This window comes from Episyrphus balteatus, chromosome 2 (genome assembly GCF_945859705.1).
Source record: "Episyrphus balteatus chromosome 2, idEpiBalt1.1, whole genome shotgun sequence".
Classification (NCBI taxonomy): domain Eukaryota; kingdom Metazoa; phylum Arthropoda; class Insecta; order Diptera; family Syrphidae; genus Episyrphus; species Episyrphus balteatus.
Genome location: NC_079135.1, coordinates 100745704 through 100771912, shown reverse-complemented (window position 1 = coordinate 100771912; position 26209 = coordinate 100745704). Strand labels below are relative to the sequence as shown.

Genomic DNA, 26209 nt, shown 5'->3' with positions numbered 1-26209 from the left:
GGATGAAGTTTTATTTTTTCTATATAAAATGCGTTTACACGTGATTTATTTATTTCTGCGCATGACTTAGGTTTGACAGACATTAATTTGACAGCAAAATTTATTTATTTTTTCATTGAAATAAACAAAAAATGATAGGAAAATTCATACAAATATTTTGGAAATGGTGGAAAAGAAAAATTAAGGACATTTTGGATAATAAAAGGTTTTTTAACGACTAAACTTTTTTGCTTTAAAATTCTGCAGTATTTGCTTTTTTTTCTTCTCAGGAGGTTAACTCTTGTTCTTGTATTCTTAGTAGCTTTGATTGGAATATGTTTGAACCAAGTCCAAAAACTCAAACAAAAAGAACACAAATGCAAAGGTACAAAGCCTAAATCTGCAGAACCTCCTGCGTTACGATATCCTCCCGATACCGAAATTCCTTTACCACCTTCTCCATCGATCTTACATGTGTTTGAAAAAGCTGCAGTTTGTTCAGACAGTGATGTCTGCAGTCGGATTGGAAGGTAAGCTAAAGTTTCTCCTAACTTCTTCAAAAGTTAAAAAAGTATTGAAATATCTCAGAGATATCCTTCAACAAGGTGGAAATGCTGTAGATTCAGCATTGGCAACTCTAGCTTGCAATGGTTTGGTTACCATGCAAAGTATGGGTATTGGAGGTGGATTCATAATGAATGTATTTCAACATTCCAAAAATCACTCTTCCACAATAATTGCTCGTGAAACAGCTCCAAAAGCAATTAAATTCGAACACTTTTCCACAAAAAATAGCAAAGATTCAAACCTTCAAGGACCAATTTCTATAGCAGTTCCTGGAGAAGTTATGGGTTATGAAGTGGCACACAAAAAATTTGGTTCACTTCCATGGAATCGAATACTTCAACCAACTATTGAAATTTGTGAAAAAGGATTTCAACTATCAAAACATCAATGGGATTCGTTATTCTTTAATCCACGAATAAGAAATGATCCATATTTGAGGTAAAGACACATTCAATAGTTCATTTCATGGATTTTTATTTAAAATTCTTTAGAGAAATGTTTGTGAACAAATCAACAGGTGAATACAATCGAGTGGGTTCGATTGTTCATCCGCCAAGACAACTTTGTGAGACTTATCGAATTTTATCCGAAAATGGTTCACAGGATTTTTACAATGGAAACTTGGCTGAAATGATTGCAAAAGATCTTAGAGATATGGGAAGCATTATTTCGCTTGATGATTTGAAAAACTATCAAGCTGAGATTTTGGATTCTGTTCACTTAAATTTGGGATCCGATGTATTACATTTGGTTCCACCAGTTGGCAGTGGTGTTGTTATTGGTCAAGTAATGAATATTCTGAAAGGATACAATTTCGACAAAAAGAAAGTTCATAGTGAAAAAATATTAATTCATCGGATTATCGAAGCTTTGAAATTTGGATTTGCTAGTCGATGGAAACTTGGAGATCCTAATTTCAATGATCATCAAGAAGAGGTAGGGTTTGAGAAAGACTCGAGAAAGAGTTGAAGTAATAGCTTTGTTTAAAGGTTTTGGCGGAAATGCTTTCATCTGAATTGGCTGATGCTTTGAGGTTAAAAATTAATGACAAAATGACTCACAGTGATGCCAATTATTATGGAGGTGAATCTGAACCAGTGAATGAATATGGAACTGGACATTTATCTGTTTTGGCTCCGAATGGTGATGCTGTGTCGATAACAAGTACAATTCATTATTAGTAAGTATTAACAAAGTTTTGCTTACAATAAGTTGCATGGTGGATAGGGACAAGGGAAGATATGAATGTTAAGAAATTTTTCGTTTTTTTTTTAATTCACACGAAATTCGTGACGAAACATTGATTAAAGTTGATCATTCATAAACATAGCGGATATTTTGAGGTTTGAGGTTAAGTTTGTCGTCTTATTTTTTTTGTAATCCATGCTAATAGATGAAGTGAAAAAAGGCAATCAAATTAATAAACTTTTTTTTATCAACGTGACGTAAGACTTCACTACAGTGCTTTTTCTTTTTTTTCAGTTTCGGTGCACTCTGTGGGGAAATTTTTTTAATTTCGTTGCAAACATGATTTTTGAGTGTGCTTAAAATTCAAAATTAATGTTTTAACTGGAAATATGGAAATATTTTAAGCTTCATTAGTTGAAAAGCATTTTTTTAAATCGATCGAAAAATTCGACAAATACTGTCAGTCAAAGTTGTTTTATTTATGCAAATTTTCACAGTTTTGGGTTTGAAAAATAACACTGGTTAAGCCAAAATGGATACTCAGTCAAACTATTTTTTTCTAATGTACTTTGACCTCAGGGACTCGGAAATCAATCTAAAAAAATTACGATGGATGCGTTTTCGAGATATGATTTTTCAAAGTTTTTTCTCGTTGTTTATTCCAGCCTACTAAGTATTCGGGCTATATCTTGAGTAATAAATGAATAATCTGAAAAGAAAAGCCAGTGTCTAAAAGCTGAGTAAATAAGCAACAAACACTTGAACAACTTTTCTGGGTCACTCCAGATGTTTAAGTGCAATGTATTAAAAAAAATCGATTTTTTGAGGAAATTATTGCAAAAAAAAATTTTGCATATTACACTTTTTAGCAGAGATAAAAAGATAATTTTCTTCAAAATCTATGGATAAATTATAAGGTTATGACGATTTTTGTAACGATCAATATTTTCGACGTTTACTGTTCCTTTTTGAGTTTTTGTCTATAACGTCTATAAAGCAAGCCGAATTTGAAAATTTTTATTAAGTACTTTTTGCATATAATTAAATTTTCTATCGATATATATCCTTTTAATAAAATTAAAAATTGGAATATTGTAAAAAAAACTTAAGAAAAACTATTCAAAAAAGAGAAAAAAACGAAATTTTTTATGTTCTTACTATGGTCTGTTTTTATCATTCGAGCATTTATAGATATTGAACATGTAAAGGAGAAAAGAAAATACTTTATCTTTTAACATAATGGTCACAAAACTTGAATACGGCTAAAAATGGATAAAATATGCACTTTCAAAATCTAGTTTTTTTGGTGTTTTTGAACCATTTTTCCTTAACACATATTTTAAAAAAATGGTGTTCAGCAAATATAAAACCACTTAATGCAAGAAATATTTTCAAACTTAGCAAATATAAAGCTAGAACTACATCGAAACACAAAGTGAAAAAAAGTTTAAAAAGTAAACAAAAGTACAAAAAAACAAAAACAAATTCATTGATGTGACATTTAAAAATTTTAATTATTTGAAAAATAAGAAACTTTTTTAGTTTTTTTCACTTTGTGTTTCTATGTAGTTCAGGCTTAAAACATTGAAAACAAAAAGTAAATTTGGAACATTTTATAAAATAAAAAAATAGTTTCGGTCTTCTTCTTCCTTTTTTTTTTCTCGGCGCTGTTATGATCTCGATGTCGAGGGGATCATAACTATCCCACATATCTGCTTCACACTAGTGATCCGTCTGTGGGGTTCGCCGGGTTGACCTCAGAAATCGGCGGAGAGCCTCCCGGTTTTGTATAGTTCCATTTCTAAGGCCAACTGAATGCTGGTGTTTTTGCATTTGCTTGTACCAGGAGTTTTTAGGCCTACCTTTCTTTTTATTTCGTGTTGGAACGTTGTATGATATTGCTTTTTTGACGGGGTTCTCAGGATCTCTCCTTTGAACATGGCAATACCAACTGAGTCGGTCGTGTTCAATTTTTTGGGAGATGGTGTTTTTAACATGAAGGCTTCCTCGGATCTTCGTACTTCTAATTTTATCAAGCTTTGTTACTCCTGCTGTCATACGAAGCAAATAGTTTCGGTATTTAGGATAAACGATATCATATAAGATTATTTTTTTTAGAAAATAGAGGTATAAATTTATAAGAATAAAAAAAATACAAAACTCCTAATTACAACTCCTAAAATGTGTTGAAGAAAAATGGTTCAAAAAGCACTAGATTTTGAAAATTTTAGCCAAACTAATTTTATGTAGCCTGTTTTTATAATGAAGTGTTTTGTCTATGGAATTCATGACTGTAAAATTTTCAGACCGGTGCACAGTGGTCGATTTTGAGTCACTAGGTGGACTTTATTCTTTTGTATGTCTTACTGGCTTTGAACATTATTTTTAATGTGATAACGTCTTACAAATCGATGAACCCTGGTCTCCCGTTCTTCCCGTGCCTGTTAGCTGTTTTTTCACCTTAGCTGCTATATTCATTATCAATGTACAGCTTAAACTATTACACTGGTTTATAAGGGTTATTTTTCCGAAACAAAAATAAACTTTTCTGGAGGTTTTCGGTGTCCTGAACTCGAATCCGAAGTTAAAAAAAATTAATCAGCTCCCGTTTTTGAAATATTACCGTTAGAAGATGCAAAAAAACGTTTTTTTTGGGTACTTCGGACCTTATTCTTTTATATAAGGAAAATTGTTTGAACATTTTTAGTAACGGTTTCTATAAGAACTGTTTTCCATCTTTCAATGCCTGTTTAAATCTTTCTGATGTCTTTTTTATTTCCCGAGATATCCTTAATGGGAAAAAATATTTCTTTTTCCCAAATTTTTGACCATTTTCGAGCCCTTTTGACCGTTTTTATTTATATCTTTTTCGTTTTGATAGATATATTAATCAAATTAATAAAAGCCAGGACTATATTTGTGCAAAATTTCAATCATTTTCATAGTCCCATTTTTGAGATAACCGTAAAAAGATGGTCTTTTTTTTGACACGTAATATCTTTCTACATAGAGCATTTTTAAATTTGATTTATTTTTAGTTTGAAAAGATATAATATAACCTTTCATTTCATATATCACACATAACAGTTCATGCTCTACAAGCTTGACAATCTTGAACAATGTCCTTCCGTAAAAAAATGGTCACCTTAAAAAGAGCGGATTGGTACCTGAAAGAGACGAAAAAAATAGTTTGCGGCGGTTTTCGGCACTTAATTTTAGCATCAAATTAAAGGTAATGATTCAAACTACAAAATATAAAAAATTCACGATGGCACTCTTCGGCACTTTTTTTTAACCGTCCAAGAAGTAAAAAACAAACATCTGAGAACTATCAAAAAAATGCCTTACAACATTCAGTTAATAGAAATAGAATCCGACTATTTTTTTCCAAAAAACAAATTGAATTTAAAAATACATAGGGGAAAGGTGCGAACAGTGAGACAGTGCAAACAGTGAGACAATCCATTTTTCTCTTTTCTGAAAATAAGCACAGTAACGCTAGTTTGGGTCAAAACGTTTATTTCCCCGTCTGCGTCTTTTAATTTTGTCCCGACTAAATTAAAGCTGTCCATTTTCCTACACCGTAAAATATCAACCAAAATCAGGTGAAAGTAGTTTTTGGAGTGTTATAAAAGGAGTGTATAACACAAAAAAATCTGGTTAGTGGACAGAACTTTTTTTACATATGTATTATATTTATATGTTCTGTCATAAAAAAATATCATGTAATTAGAATTCCTTCTCGTTTTTTCTAATTTTATATTTTTCCGAAAAATGACAAAAAGTAAACAGTGAGACATTTTGTAAAAGCAAACAGTGAGACATAGATTTTTTAAAAAGCAAACAGTGAGACATATAAATTTAAAAAAAAATTTATTATTTTAGCATGACTTCAATATAATTTCGAAGTGTTTTTTCTTTCATTTTTTTTGGGCTTTTTGTTATTTTTATTTGAAAAAATGGGTTAAAGTAACATAAATTAATTAATTATGTACTTGTCAATTACCTAATTATTTGACATTTTCGTAAATTTATTTTTCATCTAAGAATGTCTCACTGATCGCAACCCTTGCAAACAGTGAGACGTTTTGACTTTTTCTACATTTTAGTCCAATGTGATGCTCTCATTCATTCTTTAACTACAAGATTTTTTGCAACATTAAGATAAAATGTGTCTTAAACTGTCTTCAAAGTTTTGTTAAGCTATCTTGAAAACATTCTAAGATATACAAATTTGAAAAAAAGGTGTCTCACTGTCCGCCACCTTCCCCTACCACTAGCATTTTCTGACATTTTTTGTTCAACTCAATTACTCACTTTTATCATAAACTATCACTTTGTAAACACTTGTTAATTCGAGGACGTTAAAATAGAGAGTGAGCAAATCATGAATGATTACATTGAGATGCTTCCCATGAATAAAATAACGGAATCAAAAAATTATTTTTGTTGTTTTTTGTTGTTTAAGAATATTTACTTTCGGCCTAACGGTATTTTTTAAGTTGACAACAACCTTTTTTTTTCGACTTTTGACCAGCTACGATGTACTGAATCGACCAGTGTGCGGTGCAATACTTAAATGTTTGCGTCGAGGAATAACATGAAATTCTTAACTTTATGGCAAAAGCCCCATCTTGCATAAATATAGAAGCTCCGATCGTCTGGTTATTACGTAAAGGGCAGTTTTTTTCTTTCGTAGAAGACCAGACGAGCAGAGCTATTCACAGTATGTTATTCCAACTTTTTTTAAGTCAATCCGTATCTACATGATAAGTGTAAGTAAATGAGACATTTCGAGAAAAACTTTAAAAATTCAGCAACATGAAAAATTGAATTTTTTTCGCTTTGGCCTAATAATATGGCAAGGTACTATAATTTTTGAAAAACTAGTTTATCAAAATAAAATTAATATAATTAAATGAACGAAAGGGTGAATTTTCGGAATTTTGACATATTTTAACAATCATTTTTTCTCTGCATCTTAAACAAACTACATACTTAGCCTCGGAAAAAGTTTATCCGAATCCACACACCAAAATTTCACCAAAGAAAAATTTTAAATTCAACACACATTTATACATTTATTTTAAAATCTTTGATTTATTGGATTTGTCTTCGCTCCGAATAGAAAAATATTAATATCTATGCCTAACAAATTTTTTCAGATCTTATAAGATTCCTTGTTGACTTTAGTAATGGAAAAATAGAAAGTAGTAAAGTATTTCACCCTTAAAATTATTTTTCAGCAGGTACCTACCTACCTACAATTTTCTTAAAAAAAAAAATATTAAAGGAAACAATATGAACCGGAAAGATGACAAGCAGGTATACAATAACATTTGTTTGCTTTTGAAAAAAAAAGAAACCTTATCTCCTTAGAGATCCTTATTTAGGAAGAGGTAGATTGTATGCTGTATGTGCTGGCCTGCATAAAACATTTTCCCTTTTTTTTGTAATGTTGGGTTTCCCATTTCCTTTTCATTTGAAATATCGTTAAATAGTCCAAGAGCTAGTGGCACATTTGACTAAGGTAGCTCTTTTAAGGCTAAAAATTCTTACAGTGGTTATTTTTAGCACGCTAAGTAAAAAAATCTTGGTCTGGCAGGCCACAGCGGTGCACATCATATATATATATGACCTTGAAAGTGTAAAAAAAATTAAAAAAAAAAAGTTGCTCTTTTAAGGCTGAAATTTTTATAGAATTTAGTTTACCCATCGAGAAGATAAAAAAAAAAATTGCCAGACTTTTTTGAGGTGCACAAGTGCCTGCCAGACCAACTTAAAGGTGCGCATTTTACATGCATTATACCAAACTTTATTCTGTAAAGTCGAAATTTATATATGTGTTTGTCTAAGCGATTTCAAGAGGAACTGTGCAATTACAGCCGGTTCTGGCCAATATAAGTCCTAGTTAGGTGAGTGGAAAGATGCAACTTTCTAAAAAATGACTTAAAATCAAAAAAAAAATATTTAAAAACAACGGCAACACTTACAGGTATGAGAGATACTTTTTTTAAAAGCTTAAGTTGTACACTTAATTCTAAATTTTAAATCAAAGTATTTAAGTCAATCGTTTTTTAAATAACCAATTTTAAAGTCGAATTTAGGGAAAAAAAAACTTAAAAAAAAAATATTGAATAATAAAATTGTCAAGACTGTGAATTAAGACCAAAATTGAGTGATACAGAAAATTGCTCTAATAAATTTCCTATCAAACACTGAAAACTATATGTCTCTACGACTTCTAGTTTTTGAGAAAATTGAAAAATAAGAAAATATGAAAAAAATATTAAAAATATAAATAAAAAAATAAAAATCTGATACAAAAATGGTTTTCTTATTTTTCAATTATCTCAAAAACTAGAAGACGTAGAGACATATAGTTTTCAGTGTTTGATAGGAAATTTATTAGAGCAATGTTCTGTATCTTTCAATTTTGGTCTTAATTCACAGTCTTGACAATTTTATTATTCAATGTTTTTTTTTTAAGTTTTTTTTTCCCTAAATTCGACTTTAAAATTGGTTATTTAAAAAACGATTGACTTAAATACTTTGATTTAAAATTTAGAATTAAGTGTACAACTTAAGCTTTTAAAAAAAGTATCTCTCATACCTGTAAGTGTTGCCGTTGTTTTTAAATATTTTTTTTTTATTTTAAGTCATTTTTTAGAAAGTTGCATCTTTCCACTCACCTAACTAGGACTTATATTGGCCAGAACCGGCTGTAATTGCACAGTTCCTCTTGAAATCGCTTAGACAAACACATATATAAATTTCGACTTTACAGAATAAAGTTTGGTATAATGCATGTAAAATGCGCACCTTTAAGTTGGTCTGGCAGGCACTTGTGCACCTCAAAAAAGTCTGGCAATTTTTTTTTTTATCTTCTCGATGGGTAAACTAAATTCTATAAAAATTTCAGCCTTAAAAGAGCAACTTTTTTTTTTTAATTTTTTTTACACTTTCAAGGTCATACATATATATGATGTGCACCGCTGTGGCCTGCCAGACCAAGATTTTTTTACTTAGCGTGCTAAAAATAACCACTGTAAGAATTTTTAGCCTTAAAAGAGCTACCTTAGTCAAATGTGCCACTGGCTCTCCTACTAAAAGTATTTGTAGGTATCTTATTCTGTTTGTTTATAAAGATCTTCACGTACATAAATACATAAATTAAAAATGCAAGTTGTTTGTTCTTTTATATTCAACGTTGTATAATCAATAGAAATTCAAAATTACAATAATTTAAGTACAATATATATTTCCTTAAATAAATTGTTTTCTATATTCTTTTCCATCTGCTTCCTTTGACTTACAAACATTAGATATCCGCATTTTGTCCTTATCATTATGAATGTAAATAATTTAATCAATTATAACATCATATATCTAAAAAAAGAAGATAAAATACATTAAAATGGATAAAATTCATAATAACTTTTTTTTGTTTTTTATATTTACATCCTCAATGCCTTCTTTAGTTTCGAATTGTAAACCAATTTCATCTGTATCACTTGAAGTAAGCGGAATAATATAATGTCCAGGCATTTCTTTCAAATCATCATTTGTCAAAAAATCGTATTTTGGTGGTAAGAATACGCTAACACCATCCAATTTCATAACAATTTTTTCTCCCAAACCGGTGTCAATTTTCCAGGCATCGTTAATTAAAAACGGCTGCATATCCAGATTAAGTTCTTGCAAGGTTATAGATTCATTAACACTCAAAACCATATTTTTTTATTTTAATATTGCACTCACGAAAGAGTTTACAATTTAATTATTTATTTCAAATTTAATTTTTTTTCCAATAAATTTCGACAATGTTTCACTACTATCAGTAAAACAGTTCTTTTCCAACTATTTTATTCAACAGTTGAATGAGGTATGAGAAGACAAATAAAACTAGGTATACCATGGGCAACAAGCAATCAACAAAAAAAAACCCAAACACATAAAGTTAAATATATGGGTTTTTTTTAACAGACACGTAGCCAGGGAGGAAGCTTGAGGGGATGAAGCCCCCTCCAAAACTATTTTCAGATACAAATTATAATATGCGGGCCAAAAATCTTTATGATCCTTAATTTTGCAGACAATTTGTCTCTTGAGGTTTGGACAGCCACCAAAGTCCCAAAACTCGTCTGATTTTGAAAAATTAAACGCCAATCGCTTCGATTAATCAAAATCTAGGGGCTATATTTGTCAGTTTTTTTTAATAGTCTTAACAAAAAAGTTATTGCCAAAATATGTACGCAAAAAAACATAAAAAAAAATATTTTTAAAAATTTTGGACTCGTCACCACTGTAATAATGGACTGATTTTCATAAAATAAATGGCAATCGCTTTTTTGTTAGGCAAGATAAAAAAAAACTAAAAAATTTCGCCCCTAGATTTTGATTAATCGAAGCGTTTGCCATTTATTTTTTTGAAAATGGGTCCATTATTACAGTTGTGACGAAAGTCCAAAATTTTTTTAATACTTTTTTGTTTTTTTTTTTGCGTTTTTTGGCCAAAACTTTTTTTGTTAAGATAAATAAAAAAAAAAAACTAAAAAATATCGCCCCTAGATTTTTATTTAACGAAGCGATTGGCATTTAAGTTTTGCAAATCAGACGAGTTTTGCGACTTTGGTGGCTGTCCAAACCTCAGTAGACAAATTGTCTGCAAAGTTCAGGATCAAGAAATCTTTTTGAAAGTACGAGAAAATTCCAAAAAAAATTTCAGAAATACTTTGCAATTCTTTATAGAACTTCAAAGGGCTTTTTTCATGAGTTTTGTTAAAACAAGACAATTCCTTGAAACAAAAAAAATATGGATTTTCGTTTTTCTTCTTTTCTCTGTCTTTCTTATACTGTTTTGTAATAAAATACAGTCAAAACTTATATCTTTTTTAAAATATTGGACTGGTGTATTCAAAATTTGTCAAAAATCCAAACCCCTTAAAAAAAATTTAAGTTTTTTGTTTAAAGATTTTCTCGACAGATTTTTGACCAAGCCGCCCAAGGAAACAATATGCTGACTACGGGACTGCCTTTCAGATGTTTTATTGTATTTCTTTCTTTCTTTTCTTCCTTGAGATAACAGGTCATCTTACAGGATTGATTCTTTTTACAAATTTCATTGTGCGTCATGTTTGGAATTCTGAAGGTTCCCACACTTAGAAAAATCCGTTCCTCTCAATTTCTTGCGAACGAATTACCTACAGCACATACAAATTTCCAGGACTTAGTGAAAAGGATATCTTTTATTATGCACCTTTCTCCCTTACCAACATTATATTCTTATTATGCTTTGTGTGGGTTTTTTCATGTAGGATTAGAGGTTAGGTAGCTCAGTAAATGTGTGGAAAAATATAACTGAAAAGTTCATACTAACATTATAATGTTTTATTATATCACGTTTCATTGTTATCCCATCATAAGATCGAATTTGTATAGGTATATATGTACATATCAGCGTTTCCGTTAATAAAATTTGAAATGTCTGTAAAAAAAGGCGCTTTCCAAACAAAAACGTCGTAAAACTTAGTAAATAGAGAAAAGTGGCATTTTTTGTCGAAAAAGTCGTTATTTTGAAAAACGGTCGCCCAACCTTTTAAATTTGAAATAATTCTCCTTTACATCTTCTCAAAGTGTACCAAGTTATTTTTTGTGTGCTAAAAAATATTAACGCATGAAATGCATTTTCTTTTTTATCTCTACAAGAAGTATTTTAAATTAAGTATTAAAACATTCATAATCAAAAATTTGAAAAAAAAAAGAGGCGGTACATTCCACACTGGTGGCTGTTCATGATCAACAGATGTCCACAGGTGTTTTGAGGTATTTCGCAAGTTTTTTAATTTAACATTGTGTAGCTTGTAGTGACTGTACAGTTATGTGTGATATACCAAATGAAAGGTAACATCATCAGGATGCTCAATAGAGTTAAATAAAATTTGTATTTACTTTAGATCAAAAGATATAACCTGTTGAAAAATAGAACTTTATTTTAACGTAATCTCGAACTTGTGACAATAAAATTGATTGAAATTTTGTACAAATATAGTCCTGTTTATTATCTATCTACGATATAAATTTCATTTATTTATTTGTTGAAAAAAAAGATAAAAACAAAAAACGGTTAAAAACGGTCAAAAAACTTGGGACAAAAAAAAATTGTCTTTCCCGTTATTCGGTCAAAAATCATTTTAAAATACCAGTTTTTTGCACATGTATGCGCACGACATGTTCTATAAGTTTGAAATTTTTTGAACGCTACGAAAAAGTAGGTGTTTCTCAAAAATTCATATTTCGGAACCCAGAGACTTAAAAAAAATCCGTATTAGACCCCTAACTTTTTTTTTTATTATCTCTCGAATGCGTTTTTTTAGATTGTCAAAAAAATTTCGCCTGTCTATAATCACTACTTAGTTAAAGGTCTACTTCATGTTTTAGTTTTAGAAAACCATTAATTACTTGGTTTTGAAATTTTTTAGAATTTTTTCAATGCCATTGTCAGTCTTGCAATAAACTTATCTATCGATTAAAAAAAAAAAACAACAACTCTTAACATTGTCGCGTTTAGAAAATAGCCAATTTTTTGCAATTTCGTTTTACCCCTATTTAACCATGGTTCATCGATTTATAAGACGTTATCACGTCAAAAAAAATCAGTGCGGGGAATTTACGCCCACTTTTTACTTGCTATGTAGGTATAGAGCAAGTATTGGTTTAATCAAAGCCAACATAAAGATTATTCAGAAGCATTAAAAAGCGATTTTTGTCATAGTATGTCCATCTCTGTACAATGTATATCGAGCTAAAGCGTAAACTGATCGATGTGTTGTTCGAAACTTGGTAGAGATGAATTTTGCATAATTTCCATGAAATTTTTTTTAGTAATTTTCCTTTGATATCTCCCATAAAATGTTTTTGAGGTATTGCAATTTGAAAACGAATTTAACGATTCCGATTAAATTTGGTGTACCTACGGATGCTTTAGTAAATACTTTGAGTTAATCACATATTAAGGGTGAAACAATTTTTTTTATTAACAGATAGATAGCTATTTCGTATCATTTTTAAGAGTTAAATGTATTTAAAATTTCAACAAAAAAAAAAACAATTTTTCAAAAAAAAAAAAAAATCTTGTTAACCTCGATTTTAAAACATTTAATTTCTAATTATTATCTAAGATATACATATGTATATTTTTTTCCATCTGCTTCCTTACACTTTACAACGTCATTACCTGCGTCCTTCCTTATCAGTAAGTAAGTAATTCATTCATTCAATTGTAAATATCTAAAAGAAGATAAAACACAATGGATAACATTTGTAATAATATTTTTTTTTGTTTTTATATTTACATCTTCAATGCCTTCTCTTGATTCGAATTGTAAATGACTTGAACCAAGCGGAATAACATAATGTCCTGGCATTTCTTTCACATCATCATTTGTCAAATTGATATTGTATTCTGGTGGTAAGAATACGCTAACACCATCCAATTTCATAACAATTTTTTCTCCCAAACCGGTGTCAATTTTCCAGGCATCGGTAATTAAAATCGGCAGCAAATGCATACTCAGATTAAATTCTTGTAGGGTTATAGGTTCATTAACTCTCAAAACCATTTTTTTTATTTTAATATTTCACGCAATTCAATTTTTTCCACTAAATTTCGACAATCTTTCACTACTATCTGCAAAACAATTCTTTTCCAACTATTGTATTCAACAGTTGAATCTTGAATGAGGAATGAGAAGACGCATAAAACCATACTATGGGCAACAAGCAATCAACGAAAAAACCCGAAACACATAAAATATTCCCTTTCAGCAGCACCGTAGCCAGAGAGGAAGCTTAAGGGGACTGAAGACCATCTCTCCGAAATGATTTGCAAATACAAATTTTAACAAGTCCCAAAAATCTTTTAATAATGCATAGGAGAAAATTTCAAAAATTATTTTTAAAATACTTTGCAATACTTTAAACAGAACTTCAAAGTTCTTAATTCAAGAGCTCCTTATTGAACGTTCTAAACGCTTTCAATTTATGTAAAAACCAAAAAATTCCTTGATGCAAAAAACTAAAAGAATTTAGTGATCCTCTTTTCTCCGCTTTTAGCTATACGGTTCTGAGATAAAATAAAGTAAAAACTTCTCTGTTTTTTAAGATGTTGGACCAATGTTTACAAAATTGTTCAAAAGTTCTTGACTGTTAAATAAAATTTTTTGTTTTTTTTTGTTTATGAGGAAATTAAAACAAAAAAAAATAAAACAAAACGGGTAGTTTATTTTTTTGTTTGAAAAATTTCTCGTCAGATTTTGGACCAAACCCCCTCCGAAAAAAATATCCTGGCTACGGGCCTGGCTTACAGATGTTTTATTGTTTTTTGTGAGTGAGTGCGTAAGTGAAGTAAATATTTTTTGTGAGTGAGTGCGTAAGTGAAGTAAATATACTGGTTAGCTTGTCACGCTTCATTTAGCATTCAATTAAAATAAGTCAATACCATAACATTCATGCAGTAAGGATAAGGATAGTGAAATAATCGGACAAACTTTTTAAATCATGGTTTATTCTTGATTCTCTATATAAATTTAAGAGCACGTCATGTTTGATCTTCTGAAGATTCCCACACTTAGAAAAATCCCTTCCTCTCAATTTTTTAAGAACGAATTGTAGCGCATTGCACATACAAATTTCCAGGACTTGGCGAAAAGGATATCTTATTATGCTTCTTTCTTCCTTATCTACTTTATATTCTTATTATGTTTTGAGAGGAAAAGGACCACAAAAGTGTAGGTTTTTCATGTTTGTAACTACCAGTAAGGTTAGAGGTTAGGTAACTCAGTAAATGGTGTGTGGAAAAAAAACTGAAAAGTACACACAATATCAATATATCACGTTTCATTGTTATCCCATCAAGATCGAATTTGTACATAAATCAGATTTTCTGTTAAAAAAAAAAATCATGTGTGCAATTCACACGTGGTAGAAGTGAAACCTTAAAAAATCATTTTTCTTGCAAAAAAAAAAAAAAAAAATAGAAAAAATCTACCTATTTTTATTCTATCACCTTCAAATCCATGTTTTTATATGACAACCTTTATACGTTTTATATCATCTGAAAGCTTATTGTCTAAGCTCAAAATATATATATCGATCAATTCTATGAGACATCTACAAAAAGAGCTTTTTATGTTCTCATGCTATTAATTCAATTTTTTTGTTTGACAACCTATAAAAAATTTTATACCATGTGAAAGCTTATTGTTTCACCTTGTATAATGATGTATAAATCTTATTTCAAAGACGTCTACAAGAGAAGTTAGAATTTTTTTAAAGTCAACCATGTCGAATTTCCAGACTGAGATTACGGTACTTCCTACACTGGTGGCTGGTCATGCCAACAGATCTCCACAGGTGTTTTGAGGTATGTTTCAATTTTTTCAATTTAAGATTGTGTAACTTGTAGAGCACGTACCGTTATGTGTGATATATCAAATAAAGGGTTATGTTATCAGCATGCGTATTAAAGTTAAATCAAATTTGTATGTGCACTAGATCAAAAGATATAACGTATGTTGGAAAAGAACATCTTTTTACCGTTATCTCCGAATTTTGAATATGAAATTAATTGAAATTTTCTACAATTATAATTTATTTAATTACCTATCTACAGTACAAATTTCATTCATCTATCTATTAAAACAAAAAAGTTATAACAAGTTGAAGTCGTGTCGCGTTTTCGTTTCATCTTGTTTCAAATCACTACGATACTAAAGAAGTTTTCACTTCAAAAAATTTGAAAGGTCGGTAAAAAAAAGGGGATTTCCGATCAAAAACGTGTTAAAACTTAGTAAAACGAGAAAAGTTGCAATTTCTGTTGAAAAAGTCGTTATCTTGAAAAAAAAAAAAAACGGTCGCCCAACATTTTAGAGTTGAAATAATTCTCCTTCAAATCTTCTAAATGTGTACCTATTTATTTTGTGTGTATTAAAAAATATTAACGCATGAAATTCATTGGCAAGTATTGGTTAAGTGTCGAAAAAATTCGAGGTTTAATCAAACCGAACAAAACGATTATTCATAATTTATTTTGTTTCACCGTATGTCCATAGCTAGGGCGTAAACTGATCGATGAATTTGTTTGAAATTTGATACAAATGAATTTTGCATAATTTCCATGAAATTATCTTTTTAATATTTCCTTTGATATCTCCCATATAACATTTTTGAGGCATTCCATTTTTCTCAAAAACGACTTTAACGATTTCGATTAAATTTGGTGATCAAATGCTTTTAGTAAATATAATAAAACTGCGTTTTTAGTTTTTCCTAAAAAAAAAATTGGATAACGCAAATATGGCGTCGCTGTTTTAAGCGAAAGACATTTAAGTTAATCTATTATATTTCCTTAAAATCTGGACCAATTTTTTTGTATTTAAAGATAGATATTTCTTATCATTTTTAAGGGTAAAAAATAAAAAAACAAAATTTATTCTTGTTAATCTCGATTTTTTATTTTCTAATAACTTCACCAAAACCTTTAATTTCTAATGTTTATCTAAGATATAGTTACATGAGCAAGTACGTGCGACTTAGTCAGTCATTTTATTTAATACCTCTTGCTAAAAAAAGTGAACCTCCTCATACACAATTTTCGAGTTATTGTAATTTTCGAAAACGGTTCTATTTGTTTGTGCTTGGAATTTACTAAGATATTATCTTTTTTTTTTGTAAGTAAATTTTTCTTGCTGTAATGAGTTTATTATTTCTTCTGACAACAATTTAATATGTCCCAGATGTTTTGACCCTTGTTAGAAAAACAAAAATTTACATAAATCCCAGGGAACAGAATTTTTGGATATTTACTGTGAGAAAATACCCAATTTAAGTACCTCATATGAACAAATTACAATACATTAATTGATATTCATTTAGAAACTTTTTTTCATGTTGGTATGCTTCATTACTTCCAAAACTATATTTTATGGAGCCATAAAATTTCTTTTCCACGGACCGCCGATATTCGGTCCATAAAACTTTGTTTCCCATGGAAAGAGGTATACCGACATAACATGTTTTTTGGGAATATCCATCTCCTCAATTTGGTTGTATAAGAGGTAGGTAAAAATAGTAAAGATACCAAAAATTTTTTTTTTAAATAATTCCATTTCCAACTTCAAACCCTTAGGGGTAATCAAATCATGTCTGTTTAACAGAAACACTGAGTAAGGAAGAATTCACCGAAATTATATCTCGCACCAAAAGGTGCACTAGTTTCAATGTTCAGTTCTTCCGTATTTCCCATACTTTTTTTTTTACAAATTGGAGCCTCACAGTGTGCCTGAACAAATTTAAGGTTGACCTAAAATGACGACAAAAACTAAAGATGAGGCTTTGTTCCTGAAGGCCTCAGCAATAATAATCAACGCAAGGCTCGAGTACGATAACTTAGGCGCCGAGAATTGAAAACGGTTTTTTGTAGAGGTATACTTTACAATCATTTTTTGTTTTGTGAGGGAGGGTCTATGTCCCCCCTTTTAGGCGGGAAGGGCAATTTTCTAAAAAAAAATCATTAAAAAAATTATTAAAAAACAAAGGCAACACTTACAGTTATCAATGATACCTTTTTCAAAAGCTAGAATTGTATTCTTAATTATAGTTTTTAAATCAAGTTTTTTTAATCAGTTGTTTTCGAAATAATCGATTTCAAAGTCAACAATTATGAAAAAGGAGTTCAAAATAATACATTGAATACTATTTTTTTCAAGATTATGTATTTTAATACGGGATAAATTGATAAAAATAAATTACCTCAACGAATTCCTTATCTAATACTGAAAAACATATGTTTCTATGCCTTCTAGAAAAATAGGAAAACTACAGATATTCTTCTTTCAAAAACTGTTTAAAATTTCCCGACATCTCTTTTATTTCTCGAGATATCTTAAGTTTCAGTTAGTAAGCTAAAGAGAAACTAAATTTAATCTAAATTTTAAGTCCCTGGAAGCATAAAATCAGTTCTTATAGATACCGTTATAAATTTTTTCATAATGAATTACCCCACATAAAAACATAACTTCGAAAACAGGCAAAATGACGTTTAATATTTCAAAAACGGAAGCCAATAAAATTTTTCTGATTCGAGTTCAGCATATCAAAAACATAGAGAAAAGTATATTTTGGTTCTTGTGGCAAAAACCTTGTTGACCAGTATAATTTCTAAAAAATGTCATTCCAGTTTTATTTTTTCAAAAAATTATTTATAAAAAACTTGTTTTTTAAAAAACGGCTCCAACGATTTTGAAATTTTTACACTGAAATTATATATCTTGCAAGTTGCAACAAAACAAAAGATACAATTATTTCAATGTTTTGTTTTGCTGTTTCGACCACTTTTTTACAAATCGGATCATAAATAAGTAAAAATAGTTTGATAAAATGTAAATACCTGACCTTACCAACATTGAAAAATAAATCTTGTCAAATACCTACTTTTTTCACTCAAAAATTAGCAGTTCTAATATATACAAAAACAGCAACGTCGAAGCAAAAAGGGTTCTACTCTTACGACTGTTTTTGATCATCATGAAATGTTCATCTGTCAAAATAATTTTGAAGAAATAAAAAACAGAACAAAGATATTTTAAGTAAATAAATTCAGGTATACATATACATAATGTAGTTTACTTAAAATTTGTTTTATTATTATTTTGTCTATGTTATTTGTAATTTTAGAATAACTTATTTTATCAGCATCATTATGTTATTAAACTAAGCTCTGAATACTAAGGAAATGTCTTCATTTTCATCATCATCATATGCACCAAATATCTGAAAGCAATATAAAATAAATAAAATTAATAATATTTTTACAAAATATGTATTTTTTTTATTTCATTTACCTCCTGAATTTCTTTTATTGTTTTTCTGAAAATTAAATCATTTCCAGTTACGCTCATCCAATATCCAGGTAATTCTTTAAAATTATCCTCTGTTACATATTTGTTATTAAATGGAAAAAGAACTCTAGCCTTATCCGTCAATTGCAAGATAAATTTTTCTCCAAGAGGAGTGTCAATTTTCCAGGCATCTTCAATTTGATAATTAGCAATTTCGAGGTCATGAAGACTTAAATAAGGGTTTTGCATCAAAACCATATTTTTAGAGTTTTGGTAGCTTTAGTTCACGGCTTAATATGGTTTAGGGGTTAAAAAAAATTACGATTGATAAAACTGTAAGTTTTTGAAGTTAAAATTTTTCTTTAAACAACAAAAGCAGTGCAAAAACAACAAAAACACTTAAGTTTTATTGAAATCAACAAATTATCACAGTATTTTTGAAATCATTTAAAGTTAAAAAAACATTAACAACCAACAATATTATTCAACAGTTGAATGAAGAATGAACAGCGCGTTCCGATGAAATAAACCAAGCCACATACAATATCGGTTTTTCTCAATGTGTTTTGTGAATGAGTGCGTACCGTCAACAAAATATGGATGTATAACATTGAAGAATGCGTTGATTCTCAGAACCACTTTGAAAATACATAGCTCTCAATATCTTGAAATCGATTAAGATAAAATTTAATGGACAACATTTATTAAAATGTTAATAATTTTTGTTTGTAAGACATTTTCAAAATCCATAAAGATTATATTGATTATTATTAAGTGGTTTTCAGTTTTTGAGCTATAGAAGTGTCCCAAGAGGGCTATTTTTGGAATATGCGTTGGAATAGAATGGAAATGAATAGTGTTCTTATTACAACGAACACATTTTTAGATGCATGCCTGATAAAAAATCATATTATGTAATGACGGTTTATTTAAAAAAATAAAATTGTTTAGAATTCAAATTTTTTAAATTTCCAGGATGTCCATTTTTGAAGACATCGTTCATCCTTCATTATGTCTCTTTTTTTTTATTTTTTTAAGTAACAAATTGGTGTTTTACAAAGACTTATACTAGTACTACAATTGATAGCTTCAGATCTCTACACCATTCGGATCACATTTACAATGCAACATTTTTTTGGAATTTTATGGAAAAATTTTGAGCAAACTAATAATCAGGGTTGTAAAAAATCATTTTATTTTCAATGCAATAGTTTTCCATTACAAAATTTAAAAAACTGTTGCAAATTAAAAATTTTTACATTACAAAAAATATATATTGAAACTGAAAAAATCTTCCTCAAATTATATGTCACAAATCAAGAAATCGCAGCTTTGTTTATTTATTCTGAGGCGCCAGTGCCGGATTAACCATGTCATGGGCCTCTAGGCAAAATAATTCTTGGGCCCTTTTCCTATGCTTTTTCAATATCATAAGCTATTTTTAAGTTAGGTTAGAAATTTGTGCAGGTAACTTACTAGAGACTCGGATATAATCTGGTGTCCTATCATGTCATTTTATAAATGTAAACTAAAAGTTTTGAAATAACTATAATAAATATTGTAGTGATATCTCAACAAAAAAATTTAAGCAACTTGATGGTTCACAGATAATTTTTATTAACGATAAGTTATTAGAAAATATATTAGATTCAAAAGGTATAAGTAGGTATACCTATCCCGACTTTTCAAGAGTCGATTTTAACCACATGATATGTCTCACGGCTTAAGTCGACTAGGACTCTAGTATGGGGATTGTCACTTTAGTCGCGTGCGGCTTACGTTCACACGACTCGACTGACGCCAAAAAGCTTCGCCGCACGGCGAAAATCGACTCGTTATAAGTCGGCATTACGGTTTCATTATAAAACTGGAAAGAGAAATCATACGAAAAAGTTTCAATTTTGATTTTATTATTATTATAGACAAGGCAAATTACACAAAACAGAGATCCGCAAAACAGTTCCAAAGCCGGAACGAACATGGAACGGTTCTTTTTTCGGTCGGAACAAGTTCCTGGAACTAGTTCCGCGGAACTATCTAGAATTTTAGTTTTTTTTCAGGAAAATGCATCAAAAAAAGAAATAGTATGATATTGAATATTTTTTCCTGATGGCCGTTTAAAGCGGCCAGAAAAACTTATGTCAGTTGAAACAAACTTAATCTACCTTTTAAAGCGGCCAGAAAAACGTATGTCGGTTGACACAAACTTAATCTACCTACTAGTTCCTGGAACTAGTTCCGCGGAACTATCTAGAATTTAAGTTTTTTTTTCAATAAAATGCATCAAAATAAGAAATAGTATGAATTTGAATATTTTTTCCTGATCCTGGAACTGGAACTATTAATGTAGTTCCATGTCCGTGAGCATGATTCATAAGAAAGTAGTTGTGGTTTTGGTTTGTGAATTTTTGGCGCTCAACTCGTTCGCATCCATGTGTGTTGGCTTTGGATGAGAATTCTTTGACATGCGTGTGTGTATTGTGTATTTCAAACAGAGACAGAGATATATTCGCATTCGTTTTGTTTCTTGTTACTCTTCTTCTTTCTTTCTTTTGTGTGTGGCTGTGTCTGAACGATGGAACTGTTTAAATTAATTTTGGGGAACTAGTGGAACTAGTTCCGAGTGAGGAACTAGTTCCAGGAACTATTTGGCTCCGGAACTATACATCACTAGTCTGAAACACATCTGAAACGCGTCCAAAACGCGTCTGAAACGCGTCCGAAACGCGTCCAAAACGCGTCTGAAACGCGTCCAAAACGCGTCCAAAACGCGTCTGAAACGCGTCCGAAACGCTTGCAAAACACATTTGAAACGCGTCCGAAACGCTATTTGTTATTTGTGAAAACTATTTTCTCTAAACAATATCTACCACACAAATTCTTCGGCACGCCACAAAAATTTATTTCCACCATCAAAATGCACAGCCTCAGCCTTGTGCATTTAGAAAAAAAAGTAATACAAAAATGATACAAAAACAACCACCAATTGATTTGGAAAATAAAGGTATGCTGATTATAAAATTGATAAATTATAAAGTTGTTGATTTTTCTGTCTTTTAGTGGCGATCAATTCCAGACATCATTGACTGAGTTTACAGCAGCTTCAGCCTTGAGCATTTAGAAAAAAAAAATCAAAACAAGATACAAAAACTACCACCAAAGTGCAGACTGCAGACGCAGAGTATTTTTTTCTTTTTCATTTTTTTCAAAACTGGCCAGGCCTCAGTCGCGTGCCCAAGGATCTTTTTTTTAAGTGTATTTTGTTTTCAAAAAAAAAAAAAACTATTTTGTGTTTTTCCAATAAAATATTAAATAATAGTTTAAAAGAATTGTTTGTTTGTTTTGAAGATTTTTTTATTTTCAGATGAAATTAAAATATGGATTTTAGCAGTACGGATATAAACCCATGAAAGTGCTCCAAATAAGTACTTTAAAAGTACAAGTTTCAGTGCTTTTTCTGTAGGTAAAAAAGTACTGGAAAATGTACATCAGGACCACTTCCAGAAGTGCTTCGCTGATGCACTTTTGAAGTACATTTGTCTGTACTATTAATGGAGGGGAAATTTATTTCATCTTGCATGCAAGAAAGAGATAGCTGCTTCACGTATTCTTATATACAGAAAGTATACAACTGATTTTTTTCCCGAGCTCCTATCTTTTTTCAGTGGAAAAGAAGTACTTCTTTTACGTACATATTTCACCGGTTTTTTCTGTAGTTCTGCGTTTGCTGGGAAAACACATCTGAAAAGCGTCCGAAACGGGTCCGAAACGCGTCCGAAACGCGTCCGAAACGCGTCCAAAACGCATCCAAAACGCGTCCTAAACGCGTTTGAAACGCGTTCAAAACGCGTGTGGGTGGTTTAGTTTTTTTTTTAATTGATAACACTGGTCAACAAGGTTTTTGCCACAAGAACCAAAATATACTTTCCTAGTAGTGTTGGATGTGTTGAACTCGAATCTGAAGTCAAAATTTTTTTATTGGCATCCGTTTTTGAAATATTACCGTTAGAAAATGCCAAAAAACGTCATTTTGGCTGTTTTCGAAGTTATGTTTTTATTTGGGGTAATTCATTATGAATAAATTTGTAACGGTGCCTATACATATTAACTTCTAACTTCTCTGCATGCACAATCTCAGATTTTTCTGACATATTATCTGATTGCAACATAAAGAGCTTTAATGGCACCATCTCGTTACTAAACTCTGGTTCGATGTCGTTGGAATAATATTCGAATAGACCAGTATTTGTCTTGGTATTTAAACGTGATATATTTTGAGCTGACTGTTCTGCAGGGTTGATTTTCCATTTTTCCCTAATCAAAAATAAGGAAAAAAAACAGGAAAAAATCCCTCAATCTGGCATCGCTGGGTTGGGCCCTTCAGGATGGGATGGGAGTCATAATTCATTATAAACACATGTATATTAAGGGTACCCAAAACCCCTTTAGTGCGCGCTCATTATAAAAAAAAAAAAAAAAAAATAGAAGATCAGTGGTAGAAGTAGAAGATCATATGGTAATTATAGTACTAGATCAACTCATGAGTAAACTACCACCTCCAATGGAACGGGGCTAATGTTTAATGATTTGCAAACGTTTTTTTATTCTTCTTTTTTCTTATTTTTACAAATACAAATGTAATGCTGTTTTTTATTGAAGGTACAACTCCAAGAAATTTTGTTTGTTCGTAGTCGGGGCGAGGGGCCCCTAGCTGAAGTGGGGCCCCTAGGCAGCTGCCTAGTTTGCCTTGAGGCTAATCCGGCACTGTGAGGCGCTAATACTGTCCGAAGACCGCAGTAAACGTTGAATAAATAAACGAACAAAGGTATTAAACAAAAGAAAATTGAATCACCAACAAAGATGAATGAAAAGACGTTTTGTTGTATTTTCAAATATAAATACATATAAACAATTTTAAAATTATGATCCTAAGTGGGCTGTAGGTCTGTCTTGATAATTTTAATATTTCGTCGACGTTTCGGGCGTGATTACACCCTTCTTCAGGACTCTAAAGTAAAAATTTTTTTCTAAAAATACTAAAAAAATCTAAATTAAAATCTATACTTACAATATTATAAAATAATAAATTTTAAGATATTTCTTAAAATTTGTTTTGGTAAATTTTCTGGTATCTCTTTTTTATTTCTTATATTTTTGTCACGAAAATAGGATAAATTTTTATAAACAATTTTATTAATAAAATAATTGAGAAATTTAAATTACGTTAAATGAAATGCGTTGGCAACCATAAACTGCGTTGAACTATTTTTGTAAAATATTTAGACGCTTTGAAGAAAACGTCGTAAATAATAAAAAATAGTTAAACGATTTAAGGTTGGCTTATAATTAAAGCCCCTCCCCCTGGTGTGATACTTTTTTGAGAACGTTAGCGCTAGGCAACCTTTGCTCAATGAAATATCAAAGAAGAGTGATTTGCTTTGAATTAAGCTCTGTCTTTTATATGATTTTTGAAATAGTTTTAAATCAATGAAATATATGATTACAAACACAAATTTTATTTAAAAGTTATTAAACATGAAGTATTAATTTACAATATTGAACATTGAAATGAGAATAATATGAATTAACAGTAAATGGATGTCTTATAAATTGAAATTAAAAAAATCTGAAAATTATGTTTTTGAAAGAAATCAAGAAAACGGTTCTATGACAGGAACAGTAGATATTAATAAGGGTTAAAAAAATTAATTTTGCAATCAAGTGTCAGTAATCCTTTTTCAATTAATTCATCAAAATCATAGGTACCTACATTTTTGACAACTGTTTTTCAAAGACTATTTTTGGCAACGGATTTGGAATCAGTGATTTTGAAAGTCCTTTTAAGCCACTGATAAAGAGCGTGAGGCACAATGCAGAACGGTATCTTCATTTTAGTAAAAAAAAGTTTTCAGGTCATCTTCGTAAAACCGACGTTACATAAAAAAAAAACTGTAATTGTTTCAACCTTTTGCCAAAAACCAACTTTTGATTAAAAGCTAGAATAGAGCAACATTTTAAAATTCGGACACTTTCAACGAGACCTACAAAACGTGCCAGTTCCTTTCAAATTTGCTTGACAGAAAAACTATCTTGCTATGTAGTATAGTTTTTTGCGGATTGTAGGTACCGTTGAATTTTTGGAATTAATTTTTTTTTTTTCCAAAAATACCAATTACCATTTTAAGAAACGTATAATTTTCTCAAAAAAACGCTAATATTTGTTAAAACAAGTTCAAGTGTTAGTTTTTAAACACTGTGAGGTCTTTTTATGAAAACATTTATGGCTGATTTAATTTCAACGAAATTTTGACTACAAAATTATTTATGTTATTTTAAGTTTAAAAAGTTTAAAAGTATTTAAGTATTGGATTTAAAAAATAAATGGATTTTTTTTTAATTAACTTTCGAAAAGGGAAAATTAATGTTTTTTTTTCAAATTTTGGATTAAGGTGTAGATTAATGTCTACTACGAACTTTATTATTAGGTATTATTTTTTTCAAAAGTAATTTATACAAAATTAGTTTTTTTTTAAATTGGCTCACAAGATTTTGAATCTATTTCCACAAGATTTTGAAACCTTACAATAAAATCGTAGATCTCTCAAATATTTAAACTCGTCTTTTTTGAACTGAATTTAAATTAAGTTTATCTTAATGAAAATATTTGGAAACACGTCCAGGTGCTCTATATTTTCGGAGGCCCCTGTATTTCGGGAGTCTGTATCTGTGATGCTGCTGATACTGTGTTGCTCAGTTTCCTAAAGATATTTCCATCTCTGTCTCATTCAGAAATCATAATCTTTTTTTGTTTATTTTCAGTTTCGGCTCAGCAATCATGGGCAAACGAACAGGGATCCTCTTTAACAGTGCTATGGGTGATTTTTCAATTACAGGTCAGCAAAATTATTTCTCTCTTCCACCATCGAAAGCAAATCTTGTCGAACCAAATAAACGTCCAATGTCATCAATGGCTCCAACGATAGTTACAAATGTCAAAGGAGATGTCAAACTTGTTATAGGTGGCGCTGGTGGACCGAAAATTATCTCAGCTTTAGTTAATATTTTACTACGAATTTTGTGGTTGGGTAATGATGTGAAACAAGCAATTGATGCACCAAGATTTCATCATCAATTGATACCAAATTTCTTTGAATATGAATTTGGAATGTTAAAGGTAAGAAATAAAATAAAATTGATACGTTTGGACAGGAAATTCCCCCATTTGCAAATCAAATTCACCTTTTGTAAAATATTAATAGATTTCCTCATTGTTTTTGTTTATGAAAGATTGATATCAAATAGTGCAAATTAGATGATTTGAAGTCTAAACGTTTTTATTTTTGTACAAAAGTTGAACTTGATTTGCAAATCGGATAAAAATTGGTAATAATTCCAAAACTTTAAATTTTTTCTTCTGACTTTTTTAAGGACGTTGTTGATGACCTTGAAAAAATGGGCCATAAAACCCTGCGCTACCGAGAACGTGGTTCGGCATTTTGTGGAATTATGAAAAATGAAACAGCTGTCTATGCAAATGTGGACTTTAGAAAACTTGGAGGTGTATTTGGGTTTTAACG

At 30.2% G+C, this 26209-nt stretch overlaps 2 protein-coding genes across 2 annotated transcripts; one reads left to right on the top strand and one right to left on the bottom strand.

Annotated features, from left to right (window-relative positions):
* The first annotated feature begins 89 nt into the window (after positions 1-89).
* Positions 90-26209, top strand: LOC129911843 (glutathione hydrolase 1 proenzyme-like). Its single transcript, XM_055989816.1, has 7 exons — positions 90-205; positions 270-509; positions 568-984; positions 1038-1482; positions 1536-1726; positions 25452-25806; positions 26061-26209. The coding sequence occupies exons 1-7, from the start codon at positions 132-134 to the stop codon at positions 26205-26207; spliced, it is 1869 nt and encodes a 622-aa protein (XP_055845791.1). The 5' UTR covers positions 90-131; the 3' UTR covers positions 26208-26209.
* LOC129911842 (uncharacterized) lies at positions 18268-19057 on the bottom strand. Its single transcript, XM_055989815.1, has 2 exons — positions 18636-19057; positions 18268-18564 (listed from the first exon to the last, which is right to left on the bottom strand). The coding sequence occupies exons 1-2, from the start codon at positions 18888-18890 to the stop codon at positions 18505-18507; spliced, it is 315 nt and encodes a 104-aa protein (XP_055845790.1). The 5' UTR covers positions 18891-19057; the 3' UTR covers positions 18268-18504.

Excerpts from the sequence above, each read along its gene's own strand:
- LOC129911842 (XM_055989815.1), bottom strand. The coding sequence starts at position 18,890 with ATGGTTTTGATGCAAAACCCTTATTTAAGTCTTCATGACCTCGAAATT. Across the intron at positions 18,565-18,635 it reads CAATAAAAGAAATTCAGGAG|ATATTTGGTGCATATGATGA; the intron begins GTAAATGAAATA and ends TATTGCTTTCAG.
- LOC129911843 (XM_055989816.1), top strand. The coding sequence starts at position 132 with ATGATAGGAAAATTCATACAAATATTTTGGAAATGGTGGAAAAGAAAA. Across the intron at positions 206-269 it reads GACATTTTGGATAATAAAAG|GAGGTTAACTCTTGTTCTTG; the intron begins GTTTTTTAACGA and ends TTTTCTTCTCAG. Across the intron at positions 1,727-25,451 it reads ACAAGTACAATTCATTATTA|TTTCGGCTCAGCAATCATGG; the intron begins GTAAGTATTAAC and ends GTTTATTTTCAG.